This window comes from Vicia villosa, linkage group LG4 (assembly GCF_029867415.1).
Source record: "Vicia villosa cultivar HV-30 ecotype Madison, WI linkage group LG4, Vvil1.0, whole genome shotgun sequence".
Classification (NCBI taxonomy): domain Eukaryota; kingdom Viridiplantae; phylum Streptophyta; class Magnoliopsida; order Fabales; family Fabaceae; genus Vicia; species Vicia villosa.
The window spans coordinates 113618772-113638482 of record NC_081183.1 but is presented as its reverse complement, the minus strand read 5'-3'; the positions used below and the strand labels follow the sequence as shown (position 1 = coordinate 113638482).

The window sequence follows — 19711 nt, the reverse complement described above, 5'->3', positions numbered from 1 at the left end:
GCGGGTTTTTGACTTACCGAGCTGTTCTTTTGTCCTTTTTTAGACAAAGTATTTCTTGACTGCATCAGCGTTCACATGATGTGGGAGTTCATCACCATCCATGGTTGCAAGAGTCATGGCGCCGCCAGAAAATGTTCTTTTGACAACATACGGGCCTTCGTAATTAGGAGACCATTTGCCCCTAGAATCTGGTTGAAAAGACAAGATCTTTTTAAGCACGAGGTCGCCTTCTTGAAATTCACGAGGTCGAACCTTTTTGTTGAAGGCTTGTTTCATCCTTGCTTGGTATAACTGTCCATGGCATAGAGCAGTCATACGTTTTTCTTCGATTAAGTTCAACTGATCGTATCTGCTTTGACACCATTCAGCCTCTGATAACTTAGTCTCCATGAGGACTCTCATTGATGGGATTTCAACTTCTACGGGGAGCACAGCTTCCATGCCGTATACTAGAGAGAAAGGGGTTGCCCCTGTTGAAGTACACACTGAAGTACGGTACCCATGTAAAGCAAATGGCAACATTTCGTGCCAGTCTTTGTAAGTGACGACCATTTTCTGGACGATCTTCTTAATGTTCTTGTTAGCAGCTTCAACAGCGCCGTTCATTTTTGGTCTGTAAGGAGAAGAGTTATGATGCTCAATCTTGAATTCCTCACATAATTCTTTCATCATCTTGTTGTTCAAGTTTGAACCATTGTCAGTAATGATCTTGCTGGGAACACCATATCGGCAAATGAGGTTGTTCTTGATAAACCTCACAACCACTTGTCTTGTAACATTGGAGTAAGATGCTGCTTCGACCCATTTGGTGAAGTAATCAATTGCCACTAAGATGAAACGATGACCGTTTGAAGCTTTCGGTTCGATCATTCCAATCATGTCGATACCCCACATGGAAAAAGGCCATGGAGATGAGAGAACATTGAGTAGAGTCGGTGGCACATGGATCTTATCTGCGTAGATCTGGCACTTGTGACATCTCTTCACGTGTTTATAACAGTCAGATTCCATTGTCAACCAATAGTATCCTGCTCTTAAGATCTTCTTGGACATTGCATGCCCATTTGAATGAGTTCCAAAGGACCCTTCATGCACTTCATGCATTAACATGTCTGCTTCGTGTCTGTCCACGCATCTGAGCAAAACCATGTCGAAGTTTCTTTTGTATAGCACATCTCCGTTCAGGAAGAAACTACCAGAAAGCCTCCTTAGAGTTTTCTTATCTTTGTTTGATGCCCCAAGCGGGTACTCTTGAGTTTGAAGGAAGCGCTTGATGTCGTGGAACCACGGTTTATCATCGATGACTGCTTCAGTTGCAAACACATAGGCAGGCCTTTCAAGGCGCATGATTCTGACTTTGGGCATATCGTTCCAATGACTGACTTTGAACATGGAAGATAGAGTAGCCAAGGCGTCTCCCATTCGATTCTGATCTCGAGGTATATGATGCAATTCAACCTTGTTGAAGAAAGTCAACAGACGTCTTGCATAATCTCTGTAAGGAATCAAGCCAGGGTGGTAAGTTTCCCATTTGTCTTTGATTTGGTTGATCACGAGGGCTGAATCTCCATATATGTCTAGGATCTTGATCCTTAAGTCAATGGCTTCTTCGAGACCCATGATACAAGCTTCATATTCTGCGATGTTGTTGGTGCAATCAAATAGTAATCTGGCAGAGAATGGGATATGAGTACCCTTGGGAGTAATGATGATTGCCCCAATTCCATTGCCAAAAGCGTTTACTGCTCCATCAAAAATTAGGCCCCATCTTGATCCAGGATCAGGACCTTCTTCAGGTAACGGTTCGTCACAATCTTTCATCTTCAAGTACATAACATCTTTGTCAGGAAAGTCAAACTTGAGAGATTGATATTCATTAATTGGTTGATGCGCCAAGTGATCGGCGAGAATGCTTCCTTTGACCGCTTTTTGAGCACGGTACTCAATGTCATACTCAGATAACAGCATTTGCCATCGGGCAATCCTTCCTGTTAAGGCAGGCTTTTCAAAGATATACTTGATTGGATCCATTTTGGAGATTAACCAAGTAGTATTGTTGATCATGTATTGGCGGAGACGTTTTGAAGCCCAAGCCAAAGCACAACATGTTTTTTCGAGCATGGAGTAACGAGACTCACAATCTGTGAATTTCTTACTCAGGTAATAGATGGCATGCTCCTTCTTACCGGTTTCATCTTGCTGTCCAAGCATACAACCCATGGATTCTTCCAACACGGTAAGGTACATGATTAATGGTCTTCCTTCAACTGGAGGAATTAATATTGGTGGTTCTAAGAGGTACTCTTTGATACTGTCGAACGCTTTCTGGCAATCTTCAGTCCATACAACCCCTTGATCTTTGCGGAGAAGCTTGAAAATTGGCCCACAAGTAGCAGCCATTTGAGAGATAAATTTGGAGATATAGTTTAATCGTCCGAGAAATCCTCTTACTTGCTTTTCAGTTTTTGGTGCAGGCATCTCTTGAATAGCTCTGACTTTGTCGGGATCTACTTCAATACCTCTTTGGCTGACAATGAAACCCAAGAGTTTTCCAGATCTAACCCCAAAAGTACATTTGTTAGGATTCAAGCGAAGCTGATATTTCCTTAGTCGTTGAAACAACTTCAAAAGGTATTCAAGATGTTCTTGCTCTGTGCTGGACTTGGCTATCATATCGTCCACATAAACTTCAATTTCTTTATGCATCATGTCAGGAAAGAGAGTAGTCATTTCCCTTTGGTAAGTTGTGCCTGCATTCTTTAATCCAAACGGCATCACTTTGTAGCAAAAGGTACCCCATGGGGTGATGAAAGATGTCTTCTCCATGTCTTCGGGAGCCATCTTGATCTGATTATAACCAGAGAACCCGTCCATGAAGGAAAAGACGTTGAACTTAGCGATGTTATCAACCAGCATGTCAATATGTGGTAATGGAAAGTCATCTTTTGGACTGGCCTTGTTCAAGTCACGGTAGTCAACACACATTCTGACTTTGCCATCTTTCTTCGGAACTGGCACTATGTTGGCCAACCATTGAGGATACTCGGAGGTGACAAGAAAACCTGCGTCGAGTTGCTTTTGAACTTCTCTTTTGATCTTGTTATCCATATCAGGGTGAGTCCTTCGCAATTTCTGCTTAACTGGCGGACATTCCGGCTTCAATGGCAAGTAATGCTGAACAATATTGGTATCCAACCCAGGCATGTCTTGGTAGGACCAGGCAAACACGTCAACATATTCTTTGAGAAGGTCTGTCAACTTACTCTTGATATCAGCATCAAGCAGCGATCCAATGGTCACTTCTTTTTTGTCTTCTTCAGAACCCAAATTGATCTTTTCTAGAGGCTCTTTGTGAGGCAAAATGGTTCTTTCCTCGTGCTTAAGTAATCGGGAGATCTCGTCTGGGATCTCTTCTTCTTCCTCTTCTTCGGCTTCGAACACAGGAAACTCAAAGTTGGGAGAGGGCATAGGGTTATTGCATTCAATGGGTTTATCAATAGTTAATCTGCACATATGATTTATATTTATTTCAGAAAATTTATGAATGCAAGAGTGTATGCAGATTATTGAAAAAGTTTTTTTTTTGGTTTTTTAGGATTACCATTTCAAGAAAAAAGCAAAAAAATAAAACACATAGTGTAGGGATTTCAAAATGACACTTTATTTATGATTCATTTTTTAAACAAAGCCCTAAACACAAACTCATTTGTCTTGGGCAGGACAAAGAGGGAAACTTTTAAAAACAAAGCCCTATACACAAACTTATTTGGGCAAAACACTTAAAAGCAAAGCCCTATAAAACATCTCTCTGCTTTGGGCCAGGCAGGAGGTCAAAATAACAGCGAGGTGATTACTTCGAGCGGCGAACAACATTCGGAACGTCGACAGCTTTCCAGTAGCAACGAACTCCTCTGTGTATTATGTATTCAGGAAAATTTTCCTCATAATTATCTTCAGTATTGACATTGACCGCTGGTCGAGCAGGATTTGAAGGTCCTGGTTTGTCAACCTTGTTCTTTGTAGAGTTGAAACGGTCTTCTTCTACTTCTTCAAGAGCATAAGATGAGTCACAATCTTCAGAATTTTCAGGATGTAATTCCCAGTCCTCAAGATGAAGAGACTCATTGTCAGAGACACTTTCCGAGTCAACTGCGGGGCCATCTTCCCCTTCATCTTCAAAAATGGCATTTATGTGATAATAACCATCTTCAGGATTATAAATCTTGGTAGATGCGTTGAAGCCGAAATCTTCAGTAATTTCAGGCTGCTGAGAAAATTGAGAGGGCTGATAAGCCTCTTCTGGTTGACTATTATATTCAAAGGGATCTCCCTATCCAGTTGGTTGGATGTCCTCAATTGAAATCTTTGAACTTTCAGGTGCAGTATATTTCACCATATAATCATATTTGCCACTTGGTTGTCCCAAGGTGTCCCAGACCTCTGCAGGGATAAGCGGAGTTTCATTAGCACTTATTTTGACTTTGCCTCTGGGTTTCTCTGAAGGAGAATAGAACGGTGCATATGGTTCTTCCTGAGATATGTATCCTGAGTCATTGAGATAACATTTCCATTCTTCTTCAGGATCGGGCAGACCTTCTTCGATACATTCTTCAATAAGGACATTAACCTCTTGAGGAACCGGGTTAAGGAACCCTCCACTAATGAATGTTTCTTTGATCGGACGAAGGGTTTCATCCTTCTTGGTGCAGTTTGAGAACGTTGGCAAACATCCGAGTCTTGCTCTGGTTTCATTCTTGGTAGGGATCCACCACTTGCCCCCAGCCAGTGGTAGTTCCATCTTTCACTACTTTTACTGCCTCTTTGTAAGAAGAGATTGATGCTTTCTTTTTGGAAGATTCGTCTTCTAAAGAGAGACCTTGGAACTGCGTTCCTTCCACATTATCAGCACTTATGAAAGAGAAATTGGATAAATGGCTCACCATCAAGGCTTGTTCCCCACTTATTGTTACCAATTTTCCATTTGTTACAAATTTTAACTTTTGATGGAGCGTAGAAGTTACTGCCCCTGCTTCATGGATCCATGGTCATCCTAACAAACAGCTATAAGCAACTTGAATGTCCATGACCTGGAAGGTGATTTGAAATGTATGTGGACCAATTGTCATGGGAAGGTTGACTTCGCCGATAACAGATTTTCGCGATCCATCAAATGCTTTGACTACCACACCACTGAACTTCATAGGCATTCCTTGGTAGGACAAGCGAGCAAGAGTCATCTTCGGCATCACATTCAAGAAAGATCCGGTGTCTACCAGTACATTAGACAAAGAGTCTGACTGACAGTTCATAGAAATGTGCAGAGCAAGATTGTGAGTTCTGCCTTCCTCGAGAAGTTCTTCATCACAGAAGCTTAAATTGTTGCTGTTAGAACAAGAATTGTTCTGATCAATAATCTTAGTTTTGATGATAACAATATATATGAATTTTGCTCAAGATAATGTGGTACTCTAATCCTATGCAATTTCCTTTTCAGGAAATATATAAAGAGTATGCACAAATCAGCGCTAAGAAGCTTTGACTCAGAAGGTTCAGTATGCAACTTCAGCACATGGTCTGGCAAGACATCAGAAGATGGTCAAGCAGAATCAGAACATGGTCTATAGAAGCATCAAAAGAACTTGAGTTCAGAAGCGGAAGCACTGAAGTCATGGAATCACGCTCAGAAGCATATCAAGATCAAAGGATCAGAAGATGCTCTGCACCAAGCTGTTTGTACTCTGATGATTTTCAACGAAGTATTTACAAAGAACAAATCAGAATCAAGTACTAGATGGCAGGCTACGCTGACTGACAAAAGGAACGTTAGAAGCTATATTAGGCACACATCACATGCTCAAAGCTTTCACATAACACACACCAAGAAGCATGTGACAAAACCTAAGAAATATCATGGAACTCAGAACATAAACTATCATTCTGTTCCTCCTATTTCATATAATGCTAAATCCAAGTTAAATCAGAACTTGAGGAAAACTAACAAGAAAGGACCCAAGAAGATGTGGGTACCTAAGGAAAAGATTATTCCTATTGCAGAGATCCTTGGCTGCAAAGAAGGAAAAGCACAACATGTCATGGTACCTGGACTCTGGATGCTCGCGACACATGACAGGAAGAAGGTATATGTTCCAAGACCTGGTGCTTAAATCTGCTGGAGAAGTGAAGTTTGGAGGAGATCAGAAGGGCAAAATTATTGGCTCAGGAACTATAAAGTCTGGTAACTCTCCTTCTATTTCTAATGTTCTTCTAGTAGATGGATTAGCTCATAACTTACTGTCCATAAGTCAATTAAGTGACAATGGTTATGACATGATCTTTAATCAAAAGCCTTGCAAGGCTGTAAGTCAGAAGGATGGCTCAATCCTATTTACAGGCAAGAGAAAGAACAACATTTATAAGACAGATCTTCAGGATCTTAAGAATCAGAAGGTGACTTGTCTTATATCTGTTTCTGAAGAGCAATGGGTCTGGCACAGAAGATTATGACATGCTAGTTTGAGAAAGATTTCTCAAATTAACAAACTAAATCTTGTCAGAGGACTCCCTAATCTGAAATACAAATCAGATGCTCTTTGTGAAGCATGTCAGAAGGGCAAGTTCTCCAAACCTGCATTCAAGTCTAAGAATGTTGTCTCTTCCTCAAGGCCGTTAGAACTTTTGCACATTGATCTGTTTGGCCCAGTCAAAACAGCATCTGTCAAAGGGAAGAAATATGGATTAGTCATCGTTGATGATTATAGCCGCTGGACATGGGTAAAGTTCTTGAAACACAAGGATGAGTCTCATTCAGTGTTCTTTGAATTCTGCACTCAGACCCAAACTGAGAAGGAGTGTAAAATCATAAAGGTCAGAAGTGATCATGGTGGTGAATTTGAGAACAAATTCTTTGAGGAGTTCTTCAAAGAAAATGGTATTGCCCATGATTTCTCTTGTCCTAGAACTCCACAACAAAATGGAGTTGTAGAACGAAAGAATAGGACTCTACAAGAAATGGCCAGAACCATGATCAACGAAACCAATATGGCTAAGCACTTCTGGGCAGAAGCAATAAACACTGCATGTTATATTCAGAATAGAATCTCTATAAGACCTATTCTAAATAAGACTCCTTATGAATTGTGGAAGAACAGAAAGCCCAACATTTCATATTTTCATCCTTTTGGATGTGTTTGTTTTATTCTGAACACTAAAGATCATCTTGGTAAGTTTGATTCTAAGGCACAAAAATGTTTCCTTCTTGGATATTCTGAACGCTCTAAAGGCTACAGAGTATACAATACTGAAACATTGATTGTAGAAGAATCAATCAATATCAGGTTTGATGATAAGCTTGGTCTTGAAAAGCCAAAGCAGTTTGAAAATTTTGCAGATATTGATATTGATATCTCAGAAGTTGAAGAACCAAGAAGAAAAGTTTCAGAAGCTGAAAACCAAAGCAGCAAAGAATCAGAAGATCAAATTGCTGCATCCTTGGAAAATCTGAGAAGTTCTGAAGAACCAACTATCAGAAGATCATCTAGACTCACATCTGCTCACTCAGAAGATGTCATTATTGGAAAGAAAGATGATCCAATAAGAACCAGAGCGTTCTTAAAAAGTGAGAATCAGAATCTGCTCTCAGAAGCTAAAAACTAAAAGTCTTGTTGTCATCAGCATCTGAAAGCAAGACGACAGCTGTAATCTGGTATCTTCTAGCTGTAAACTCGTGTTGGCTACAGGTAAAAGCGTGCATCTGAAGGGACGTCTTCCTAGGTAACTGTGTAAATCGTTTCAGAAGTCACTCTCTCACCTAGCGTCATTCCTCATTAAATGCAATTGATTTTATTTGATTTTGTAACTGTTCACTGTCATAAAATGCATTACATTGTCTTTTCAAATCCGTGTCTATAAGTTCATTTCAAATTCTTTTTGGGTTTCTTTTCGCTCTCTTTTCATTTTCCTTTGTGTATGCATTTCTGCAATCTGTTCTCTCTTTTCTCTAACCCTAAGCGAAAACCAAGTTCTTGTTCTTCTCTCAAAGTTGCTCAAATGGCTGCCTCATCATCTCTCAATGCTGGTCCCTCTGCACCCATTCATCCTCGCGAAGGAGAACAACCGTTGGTTCCGGTCATCACTTGCTCAATCCCTAAAGACAAGTTGGAAGTTATCTGTGAACTCATGGTTGATTTTGACAGTCTTGAAGAACATGAGTTTCGTCTTAAGGAGGACATGATTTTTCAGGGATGGACATCACTTTTTGCTGAGTTCTGTGGTCCTACTTACCCAGATTTAGTGAAGGAATTCTGGATTCATGCCGTCGTCACTCCTACCTCCATCCTATCTTTTGTTCATAAAAAATTTGTGGTGGTAACAGAAGCAATTCTGAGAATGATGTTTGATCTCAGAACCGCTGAAGGAGCTTTTGAACTTAATAAAAGAGAAGACTAGGATGACGTTCTATCCACTCTCTATGATGGAGGAAAATACAACAAGCCTGTTAAAGATTTGAAGCTCATTTATCAAATCTAGACAAAGATTCTCTTGGGGTGTTTCTATCACAGGAAATCAACCCACTCTGCTGATTATGTGAACAAGGAGCAACAATACATTCTGTATTGTATTGCTACCCAGAAGAAAGTTGATGTTATTCACATCATTTTCAAACACATGTGTAAGACTGTAAAAGAATCTAGGGATACCTTCAAATCGAAAAAGAGCTACATCATTCCGTTTGGAAGAATCTTTACAAATCTTCTGGTCCACTCCAAAATTGTGGAAAGTCTGGAATCAGAAGGAACCATTAAAGATCTTGCAGTTTGCTCAGGAAGCTGCTTGAATGCTCTTACCTTGAGAAAGATGAATGTAATCAGTTCTATAAAGAACGTTCCTAAGCCTCTTTCTGGAGTTGAAGACAAAAGGGATCCTATTCTTGCTGAATTTGAATCCCTCTTCAGAAATGAGATTCCACAAGTTAGGACAAGGTATCTCAACTCTCTCAATGAAGAAGATGTCCAAACTGTCCCTGAAAAAGGCAAAAGGAAAAGAGCTCCTTCTTCAAAAGCTGCTGACTTAGAAGAAGTCCCTGAACCTGCTCAGAAAGCTGTTGTCAACAAAGAAAGAAGGACTAAAAGGAAGCTTGACCGTTCCTCTGGTAGTCAGGATAAAGAAGTTCTTACAGAAGTTGTTCCTGTAGCTACTGACAGTTCTGCTACACTTGAAGCTATAGTTGAATCAGAAGCAGCGTCTGAGAAAACAGCAGAAAAGGAAGAAGATGTTGCTGTTGAGAAAAAGAAAAAGAAAAAGGCATCTAAAGTTGTTGTTGTTCAAAAAGTTGCTGAGAAGAAGAAGAGAAGAAGAATGATTGTGACTGATAGTGAGGAGGAAGAAGGTGCCTCAGAAGCTGTAGAAAAGGAAGAAGACAGTCGAATGGTTGCCAGAAGAAAAGAAATTGCTTCTGGAAAAGCAAAGGTAGTGGAAGAGAAGAAATCCAAGAAGCAGAAGCGCCGTGAAGCTGAACTTGCTGCTCTTCAGAATGTTTCTAAAGGTATTGTCTTCTCTGAACTTGTTTCTGCACCTGCTTATCAATCAGAAGTTGCACCAATATCTGTTGCCCCTCCTTCTGAAGTTCTAAACCAACCAGAAACAGTCCCAACAGAATCACCCATTCTTGTCCATGCTCTCATTCCTCCCTCTCCTTCTCAAATAAACACTGTATCTGACCAAGTCATTGAACCCACTGTTCTTGACATACAACCCCTCCAAACTGTCATTCCTCTCACAACATCTTCACCCTCGTCTCTATCTCCTCCTTCTGAAAATAATGAACCCATTCCCTCCACCTCACTAAATAATTTTTCAGAAACCGTAGAAAATTTCCTTTTTCCACTTAACCGTGATCCGCAGCCCTACTCCATACTAAAACCAGATTTTGGTCTACACAAAATCAAACCTCGTCGTCCCTACAGTATTGATGTACGCTTTACAATTGTAAAGCAGCTTGTAGACAGAGGTGTGGAAGTCCTTCGTGCAGCTCATCACGGTGGAATAGATGATGAAGCAATGCGAAAGATCTGGCGGTCCTTTAGATTCATGTCTGATGTTGCCTTTAAAGCCCTTCAGGAGTCTTGTGAATATCTTGCTCCAAGACCTAAAAGGTTTCTAAGGGATGCTGAAGATTTTTGGTTTACTAGTTGTAGTGGCCGATTCTGCTTTGAAGAGAAAAAATTCATTGATGAGCTTGAATTAGCAAGGCTCCTTGCAGAACTGGAAGCGAATCCCTACAGAACTCTTGTGGTCTGGCGACCAAAGTTCATGGTTCTGACTGGTGACTTTCAGGGGCTGTTCAACTGGTTCAGAATGAACCCTTCTGAAAGTGCTCCTGATATGGACTTTCTAGTAGTGGTCTATCCTGCAGCTGTTGCTGGTCCTCCTTCTCCAACAAATCTTGCAACCATTCTTCAAGCCCTGGAAGATGGAAATTCTGAGTTCCCAGAACCAGAATATGCTGAAGCTATTTCTGAGTCTGACTCAGATGTAGAGATGGAAGATGCTGAAGAGATTGTCTGTTCTCATTCAGAAGATCATCCTGCTGAGAATGTGGTGGTACATTCTGATGATCTCCCTGAAGAGACTACCATGGAAGCAGCAGTGGAGAATGCTATGCCAGTCAACAGAAGTCTGGAAGTTTCTTCTTCTGGTGAACCCTCCTATCTGGTGCGGACTTTGGAGGCCATGCAGAAGAATCAAAATGACCTGGCTTCTCGTCTGGATAGGCAAGATGAGACCAATGCAGAGTTCAGAGCCTTCATGGCAAGGCAGACTGAGAGCAACAATGGGATCCATGAGACACTAGCCAAGATTTTGTCAAAGCTAGGGTCTTAGTCTTTGTGTCTTAGTTGTCTTCTGTTTGTTTGTTGCATCTGCTTCCTGCATAACTCTTGTACTTCCGCTTATTTTATCAATGACTATTTGGTTCTCTTTCCATTTGTCCTGTGGTTACATCTGAATCTTTTACATTCTTTTTGATGTTATGACAAAAAGGGGGAGAAATAGTGATAAATGATTTGATTTATATTAGCAGTTGCCGGGAAGAAAGCCCCCACATTACTAACAGAAGCTGAGAGCTTCATATGTTTCTAAGTTGTGTTGTTGCAGGAATTGAAGATTCAAGATCAATAAGCAACAAGATGAATCAAGTTCTTGGATTCTTGAAGCAAGCTGAGTGCTATGAAGCTTCAGAATCAGAAGCAAGAAGGAAGAATGTTCAGATATTCTAATGATAGAATATGTTCTGATACATTCTATATGGCTTATATGGCTCTGATACATATTATGTGTTCTGAAACATATTTTATGTTCTGATTCATTCATGCTGACTTTTGTCGTTTAGTTTTGTTCTGTAACATTTCAGGATGTAGAGATGCTCTGATGATGCTCTGGTACATTCAACAATGTTCTGATACAATCTAGCATGAAGTGATGTAAGAAGAAATTCAAGCTCTGAAGCTGTCCGCTGAAAGCAAGAATCAGAAGCTATGAATGTTCCGAGGATCAAAGAAATTCAAGTTCTGAAGCTGTCCGATGGAAGCAGGAATCAGAAGCTGTGAATGTTCTGAGGATCTAAAGAAATTCAATGTTCTGAAGCTGTCCTATGGAAGCAGAAATCAGAAGCAGTGAATGTTCTGAAGTTCAAGCATATGTGAACGTCTCTACTGAAATACTCAGGGAAGTCTTTTATTTATAAAATTCTTCTAGTATTAATTTCAGGGGGAGATTGTTAATCTCAGGGGGAGACACATTCACATTATGTTTATATGCTTATGCTGTAACTGTGTAATTGTCTTTTGCCGTCTGTTATTCTGATTGCAAATTCATATCATTTATATATGTTTTTGTCATCATCAAAAAGGGGGAGATTGTTAGAACAAGAATTGTTCTGATCAATAATCTTAGTTTTGATGATAACAATATATATGAATTTTGCTCAAGATAATGTGGTACTCTAATCCTATGCAATTTCCTTTTCAGGAAATATATAAAGAGTATGCACAAATCAGCGCTAAGAAGCTTTGACTCAGAAGGTTCAGTATGCAACTTCAGCACATGGTCTGGCAAGACATCAGAAGATGGTCAAGCAGAATCAGAACATGGTCTATAGAAGCATCAGAAGAACTTGAGTTCAGAAGCAGAAGCACCGAAGTCATGGAATCACGCTCAGAAGCATATCAAGATCAAAGGATCAGAAGATGCTCTGCACCAAGATGTTTGTACTTTGATGATTTTCAACGTAGTATTTACAAAGAACAAATCAGAATCAAGTACTAGATGGCAGGCTACGCTGACTGACAAAAGGAACGTTAGAAGCTATTAAAGGCAATGTCAGTAGTCACAGCAAAAGCAAGGCTCGAGGTAGTTGACAAAACAGTGAAACATTAAATGCAATGCTGTACGGAATACGCAAAGCATTAAATGCTCCCAACGGTCATCTTCTCAAACGCCTATATAAATGAAGTTCTGATGAGAAGCAAGGTTACCAATTTCTTGACAATTTCTGTGAATATTAACTTGCTGAAACGCTGTTCAACTCAAAGCTCAGAAACTTCATCTTCATCAAAGCTCACTACATTGCTGTTGTAATACTTTAGTGAGTCTAAGCTTAAATCTGTAAGAGAAATATCACAGTTTGTGATTATCGCTTTTAAGAAGCAATTGTAATACTCTTAGAATTTGTTTACATTAATTTGTAAAGGACTAGAGTGATCGGGTTGTGATCAGTATACTCTAGAGAAGTCTTAGAAGGTCTCTAAGCAGTTGTTACTAGAGTGATCGAGTTGTGATCAGTATACTCTAGAGAAGTCTTAGAAGGTCTCTAAGCAGTTGTTCCTAGAGTGATCAAGTTGTGATCAGAAGACTCTAGAAGACTTAGAAGTTGTCTAAGTGGAAAACCATTGTAATCTCGTGTGATTAGTGGATTAAATCCTCAGTTGAGGTAAATCAACTTGTATAGGGTGGACTGGAGTAGTTTAGTTAACAACGAACCAAGATAAAAATACTTGTGCAAATTATTTTTATCTTACGAGTTTTTGAAACTACACTTATTCAAACCCCCATTTCTAAGTGTTTTTCTATCCTTCAGTTGCAAGCTGTTATGTTGGCTATTATCCCATCAAAATGGTCAACAGTCACATCATGATCCGCAAAAGCTTGATCTAAGACTCTCATCAGGGCTTCCCTGTGGGCTTCAGAGTTTAAAAGCAATGAAAGTATTGAGATCTTTGAAGGAGTCTGCATAAGCTGATCCACAATCTTGTATTCGCTTCTTTTGATAAGCTTCAAAATTTCATCAAAGTCAGGATTGACATTGGTTCCACTGGATTGGCCAACATCAGTACTTGTATTACTGACAGGAGTTTCCTCAGGATTCCTTATTGGTGTATCGACAGGATTTTGCCTGGTTGCAGGAGCAATAGGCTGCTTTGGAGGTGGTAGAGTGTACACACGTCCACTTCTTGTTACTCGACTTACATCAGCGATGTTTACGACAGATGAAAGGATAGGTAAAGGAACTTCTTGTCCATCCTTTATCATTGTTGCATTGTAGTTGTAGGGAACTGCCTTATCAGAGTCATAGGGAACAGGTCCACGTAGACAAATGATCAGAGGAGCAACAGGAACCTTTGGCTTGTTGTAAGTAACTTCTATGCGCTCGGGCATGTTGAAATGAGGAACGATGACGTTAACTTTAGACATTTCCGAGTTGATATCTGAGACTAAAAGCTCATGCGGATAACATCCTATCATGTTAACTTCATCTTCATTCCTATTTCTGTAGATCTGAATAGTACCATTATCTAGCAAAACTTGAAGATCTCTTCTCACAGTCGAACATCCATGAGGATCTACACAACATATGCTACAGGAACCGTAGTGATGCTGGCGAAAATTCTCCCTTTGACAGAGAGTGGCGTGCATTTGTACCAAATCTGCTCTTGAGAAATTGATGTCATAGATTCGGTATGGACCAGGACATCCATACACCATGTTTACAACCTGCCCTCCATGATTGGGCAGCGGATTTGCTTGCACATTTGGATTCAAATTTCTGAAAGAGAGGAGATTGGATCTAACCAACCTCTGAACTTCATATTTCAAAGCTATGCAATGCTCAAGATCATGGCCAGGTGCTCCTTGATGATAAGGGCATGAGACCTCAGCTTTGTACCACCATGGGAGTTTCTCAAGTATTGGTGGTGGTGCTTTAGTTTGAACAAGAACTCTTTCAACCAAGGCAGGGTACAACTCTGTGTAGGTCATTGGAATTGGATCAAACTGTGGAGCTCTTTGCACACGATTCTGATTATTGTTGAACTGCTGAGCCTGTTGTCGAGGCTGTTGTTGTTGAAACTGCGGGGTAAATCCCGGATTCGGTGCTGTATTAACAACTGGCGCAATAGCAGCAATCTGTCGTTGACGATTGACATTTCCTCTTGGCTTTCCTTGGGATACCATGTCAACACTTTGTTCTTTCTTCTTTGGGAAACCACTTCCAAACTTTTTGGTTCCGCTTGAAGATCCACCTTCTTTAGTTAGACGTCCATTTCGGACTCCTTCTTCTAGACGCATCCCCATGTTTACCATTTCGGTGAAATCACTTGGAGCACTAGCAATCATGCGTTCATAATAAAACGAACTGAGAGTATTCAAAAAGATCTTTGTCATCTCTTTCTCTTTTAACGGTGGATTAATCTGAGCAGCAGTTTCTCTCCATCGTTGGGCATATTCTTTGAAAGCTTCATGATCTTTCTGAGCCATGGATCGAAGCTGATCTCTGTCTGGAGCCATATCCGAGTTGTATTTGTATTGTCGGACAAAGGCCTCACCTAGGTCGTTGAAAGTCCGAATGTTAGTGCTATCCAAACCTGTGTACCACTTCAGTGCGGCACCAGTCAAACTGTCTTGAAAGTAATGGATGAGCAACTGATGATTATCTGCATAAGTAGACATCTTCCTAGCATACATCACAAGATGGCTTTGTGGATAAGAACTACCTTTGTACTTCTCAAAGTCTGGGACCTTGAATTTAGCAGGTATTTGTACACTGGGAACTAAGCATAGCTCCTGGGCATTCTTCCCGAAAAAGTCTTTCCCATGAATAGCTTTAACTTCTAGCTGTATCTTGTTAAACTGCTCTTGGAGATCTTCCACAAGGTTTCGCTGATTTGTGCTATCACCTTGGTCATGATAAATCTCATTGCCTTCATAAGGAATAGTGTGAACCATAGGAGTCGCAACTGTCATAGTGGGTTGAGAGAGTGCCATAGTGATCTGAGAAAACACTACCCCCTGATTTGGAGTGAACAGTGAACTTTGTGCAGCGGGCGCTTCAGTTGTGGATGTTGGAATCCCAGAGAAATTATGGCGAAAACCCGTACCAAAGCTGAAAGGCGTGCCCCAACCTTCTGGCATGGAGAAAGATGGAATGCTGAATGCAACTGTAGAGACTGGAGTAGTGACTTCAGATGTCACTGTTGCTTGACTGTTGGGTGGCAGCGGCTGATTCTGTGCGGCCATTAAGGAGTCAACCAGAGTAGTGAGACTTTCCAACTTTTCTTGAAGGGTGGCAACTGTACCACGGAGCTCAATATTCTCTTGTTCAGAGTGTTCCATTACTCTTCTTCTGCTTGAACGAGTATTGTATTTGTGATCTGATTGCGAGCGCGGTCGAGAAACTTTGAGACGCGATAGCTTGACGATCTAATGGAAGAAAATCCAAAAGATAAGACTCTAGACAACAGACTCGATATGCAGAATGATGTATGCAAAAAAGAAGTTTATGATTTTTTCCAAATATTTTAAAGATTATTTTCTTGCAAACATTGGAACACAAACTGTAATTTTATTGAAATTATGGGAAAATGTTACAACATTGGAGCATAGCTCCTACAGAAGCAAATGATAAGTAAAAAGCTAAACAATCCTAAGCATCTTCATCAGACGAAGAACCAAATGCGTTGTGCAGCTTGAGCTTCAGGATTTCTTTCCCATAGTAAGCTTTCAACTCGGCCTTTTCGGTCCTCAGCTTGTCAACAACATTCTTCCAGTCGTCAGGCGTTGGAGCGTTGCTTGTTGAGCCTTCAAGCTTTTTCTTGCTTTCTTTGATGTACCTCTTGATTGCAGCGTCTTTCTGACGGATCTTCTCATCTTTACTCATGAGCCATCCATCTTGACAGTAGAGGGTTTCCTCGTGATCTTTCACTCGTTTCTTCAACCTTCTGTTTTCCACATCGGTCTTACGAAACTTATCTTCCCAAGCATCTTTATCTAACCTCATCTTGGCTAAAGTGTCTTGGTATTCCTCCATAGTGTAAATGGGAATGTTGGGCAGTTGAGATACCACAGGAAACACGGGTTTTTCATAAGCATAAGGCATTTGAAACTCCTTTGCTCTTTTCTTTACCCAGCAGGTGTAGGCGTCCATGGCAATGCAATTTCTTGCCCCACCTTTTTCTTTCCATCAGACGTCGTACCAAGCTCTCACCGTTCTTGTTTTCAACCTCTGAGGATCGTCCCCTTCTTGATAGAAGTAGCCTTCCACTGTGGGACCAATGGGTTTAGTTGAATTTGCATACCCGAGTTGTCGTCGGGCTAAGACCGGATTGTAGTTAATTCCTCCTTGTGTACCAATGAGGGGTACGTTGGCGAACTCTCCACAACTATCAATGGTTTCTGTACCACAGCGAGCCAAGGTATACCAATGAATATCATTATTAGTAAGAGACATAAGTCTTCGAGGCCAACGCAAACCTTCTCGGTTTTCCGTGAAGATAGGAGACTCAGGTAAGTGTGAAACAATCCATTTGAACAACAGAGGTGCACAACATACAATGATTCCACCGCCTTGGCGATTCCTATGATGGACAGAGAAATACATGTCACCAAGCAAAGTCGGAACAGGATTTCCATTCAAAAAGATTTTTATGGCGTTGATATCAACAAAGTCGTTGACGTTGGGAAACAGAACCAACCCATAGATGAGCAAGGCTAGTATAGCTTCGAAAGCTATCATGCTACCAGTTTCGACGAAATCAAAGGGTTTCTTCATTAGGAAGTGTGAAGTTAAACCCGGGAGGTTTCCTTTGGTAGTCCAATTACTCTCTACTTCAGATTTCTTCAAGTGGATACCTGCTGCAATGACTGGTGACTTAGGAATGGCTTCCAAACCATTGAAAGGTATTTTGTCAGACACGGGAATACCCAAAAGATTGGCATATTCTTCCAAGGTTGGTACCAACTGGTAGTCTGGAAAGGTGAAACATCGGTAGACGGGATCATAGAACTGAACCAGAGTTTTGAGAAGTCCTTCATCAACATGAGTGTTCAAGATAGGCAAAAGCTTTCCATAACTTTTCCTAAAACCGGAAGGATCTTGTACAGAAGATGCTAACTCTCTCAGTTTTTCCACATCAGGCGCTTTGAAACCGTACTTTTTGGTATGCCTTTTTACCCCTTCCATAACTTAATCCTTAAAAGTTTGCAAAGAAAATTCTCTAAATTTTTGGAAAAATCATGTTTTTATGGAAAAAGATGGGTTTTTTAATGAATGTATGAATGCATGGATGCATGGATGCCACATATTCAAACATGGTAAAGCAAACATGGTAATGCAAACATGGTAACGCAAACATGGTATTGCAAACATGGTATTGCAAACATGGTAATACAAACATGGTACACATAGGTTCAAAGGTCCAGCGTCACGAGCATGAGGTCAGAGAACCCAACATGGGATGGTACTAGGGGTTAATCACCTGCACAACATGTTCTACTGATACGTCAGAGTCTACATTTTTCTTTCGGATATTACCGGCTTGCACAACTGAACTTGTGAGCTAGCAGTATTCTCAAGAAAAACTCGTCATGAGTGTGGCTCTCCGCATGACAACTAATCCAAGTCTTCACCTGAATAGTTTCTGCGCCACAACCTAATAAGGCCAGGATGGGTTGGGGTTCTACGGCCAACTCAGCTTCTACAGTTCAATGAAAGCAATAATGTCTTCGCTACGAAACATGCTAAACATATATTACCAACAAGGAACCTCCACTGAGCGAAAGGATTCTCATGCCAGCTTTTTAAGGACTAAACTCCTTGTATGCCATACATGACTATACCCTCCACCTAATTCTTATGTGTACTTAATCCGGGTTAGGATTTGTCCATAATGTATCCCTTGTAACAGAACCACACAAGTAACAGAACCAGAACCACACATGTAACAAAAAAGAAATGAAAAATATAGTAAATAGAATTAACCCTTCCTTTGGAAACAATAAAAAGATGGTCTCTTTGTCCCCAGTGAAGTCGCCATTTTTCTGTCGCGGGGAAAAATCATTGTTTTGTGGGATGAGACACCTGATGCCTTCTTTGGGCTCGAGTGCTCAAGAAAAGATTTTTCTTTGTTTTTGTCACGACCAAACTTTTTATTGTTTCCAAAGTAGGAAAAGGAAAAAAGCTGCAATAACCTTAAAAGTGGGGGAGAGATTTCGGGTAAGAGGGTTGGTTATACGAGGGGAAGGTATTAGCACCCAACGTATCTATAGTACTCTATAGGCTTCTGTCATACCCTAATTTTTGACCCCCCTGAGATGACATATCTTCAGGATTTTTCATCAGGTCAAGACAAGTTCCCAGAGCAGTCATTTCTCCATCTGGTACCTAATCGAGGATGCTCAAAGACAAGAAAGCTCAGGCAAAGGATCAATCAATACAAGGATTAGTCCCTAATACAATCATGAGGCTCAAAGACTTCACTTTTCTCACCTATGATTGATTAGACATCCAGTCATATGAGTACAGGTTTACTCAGGTCACCAGACTAGGGTTTTGAGCCTATCAAGGACTGAAATCAGGGATCACATTTGGGAAACCCTAAAAAACCTCAGGGAACCATTCAAAGACATCAATCATCTTCAAATAACTCATATTACAAGGTCTACTGGACATCACACTGCAATTCAAAGTCTACAGTCATTATTTTCACATGGTCGACAAATTAGGGTTTTGACCTAATTCACCAAGATAGTTGACTTCTGATCAGGGCATGAATCCAAAACTCAAGACATGATTCAAGGATCTCTACTACCTCCATATAATCCATTTATATCATCCATTTGTGGAGAAGATCTTATTTCTACACAAAGGCCCAAAAATTCACTTTGTCAGGAAAAAGTCAACTGTGAAGGATCATCATTGACTTTTAAGGTTTTTGGTCAAAAAATGACTTTCAAAGATCAATATCATCAATATATGGATGTCAAAGTCATTTGGCCAAAGAAATTCAAAGAAATTCATCAAGGAGCGAAAAGTCGGGAATTAGGGTTTTTGAAGGCATGGTGAGATCTCAAAATTTCACCTACACAACTCAAAAAACTTCCAACATGAAAGTTGTAGATCTTGCAAAATAAAACAACATCTTACAAAGGAACTTTTTTCAAAAGATCAACCATTTATGAAGTTTTGGAAATTTTGAAGTTTAGGTCATAAACACTTAGAAATTTTTCTAAGTGTTTTAACCTAGTTTTCATCCAACTTTGGGCTCATTTTTCACAAATTTCCTAAATGATTCTGAAGAAGACATAAACTAATGATTTGAAGTAGATGTTTAGGGCTTTCCAAATTGTGTTCAACCTTCTCCAAATTCAATTTGAGCTAGGAGTT

General features: G+C 40.3%; 1 protein-coding gene across 7 annotated transcripts in view; it reads left to right on the top strand.

Moving 5' to 3' along the window:
• LOC131595066 (uncharacterized) overlaps positions 1–19711 on the top strand; it is a 64479-nt gene extending 44768 nt beyond the window's left edge. For 5 of the 7 annotated variants that reach the window (XM_058867300.1, XM_058867303.1, XM_058867302.1 and 2 more), the window contains one exon: positions 1–19711. This exon is cut by the window's left edge. In XM_058867300.1, coding sequence (XP_058723283.1) covers positions 8665–10878 — 2214 coding nt within the window. In that variant the 5' untranslated portion in view covers positions 1–8664 and the 3' untranslated portion in view covers positions 10879–19711. The other 2 variants (XM_058867304.1, XM_058867305.1) reach the window with 1 other exon arrangement.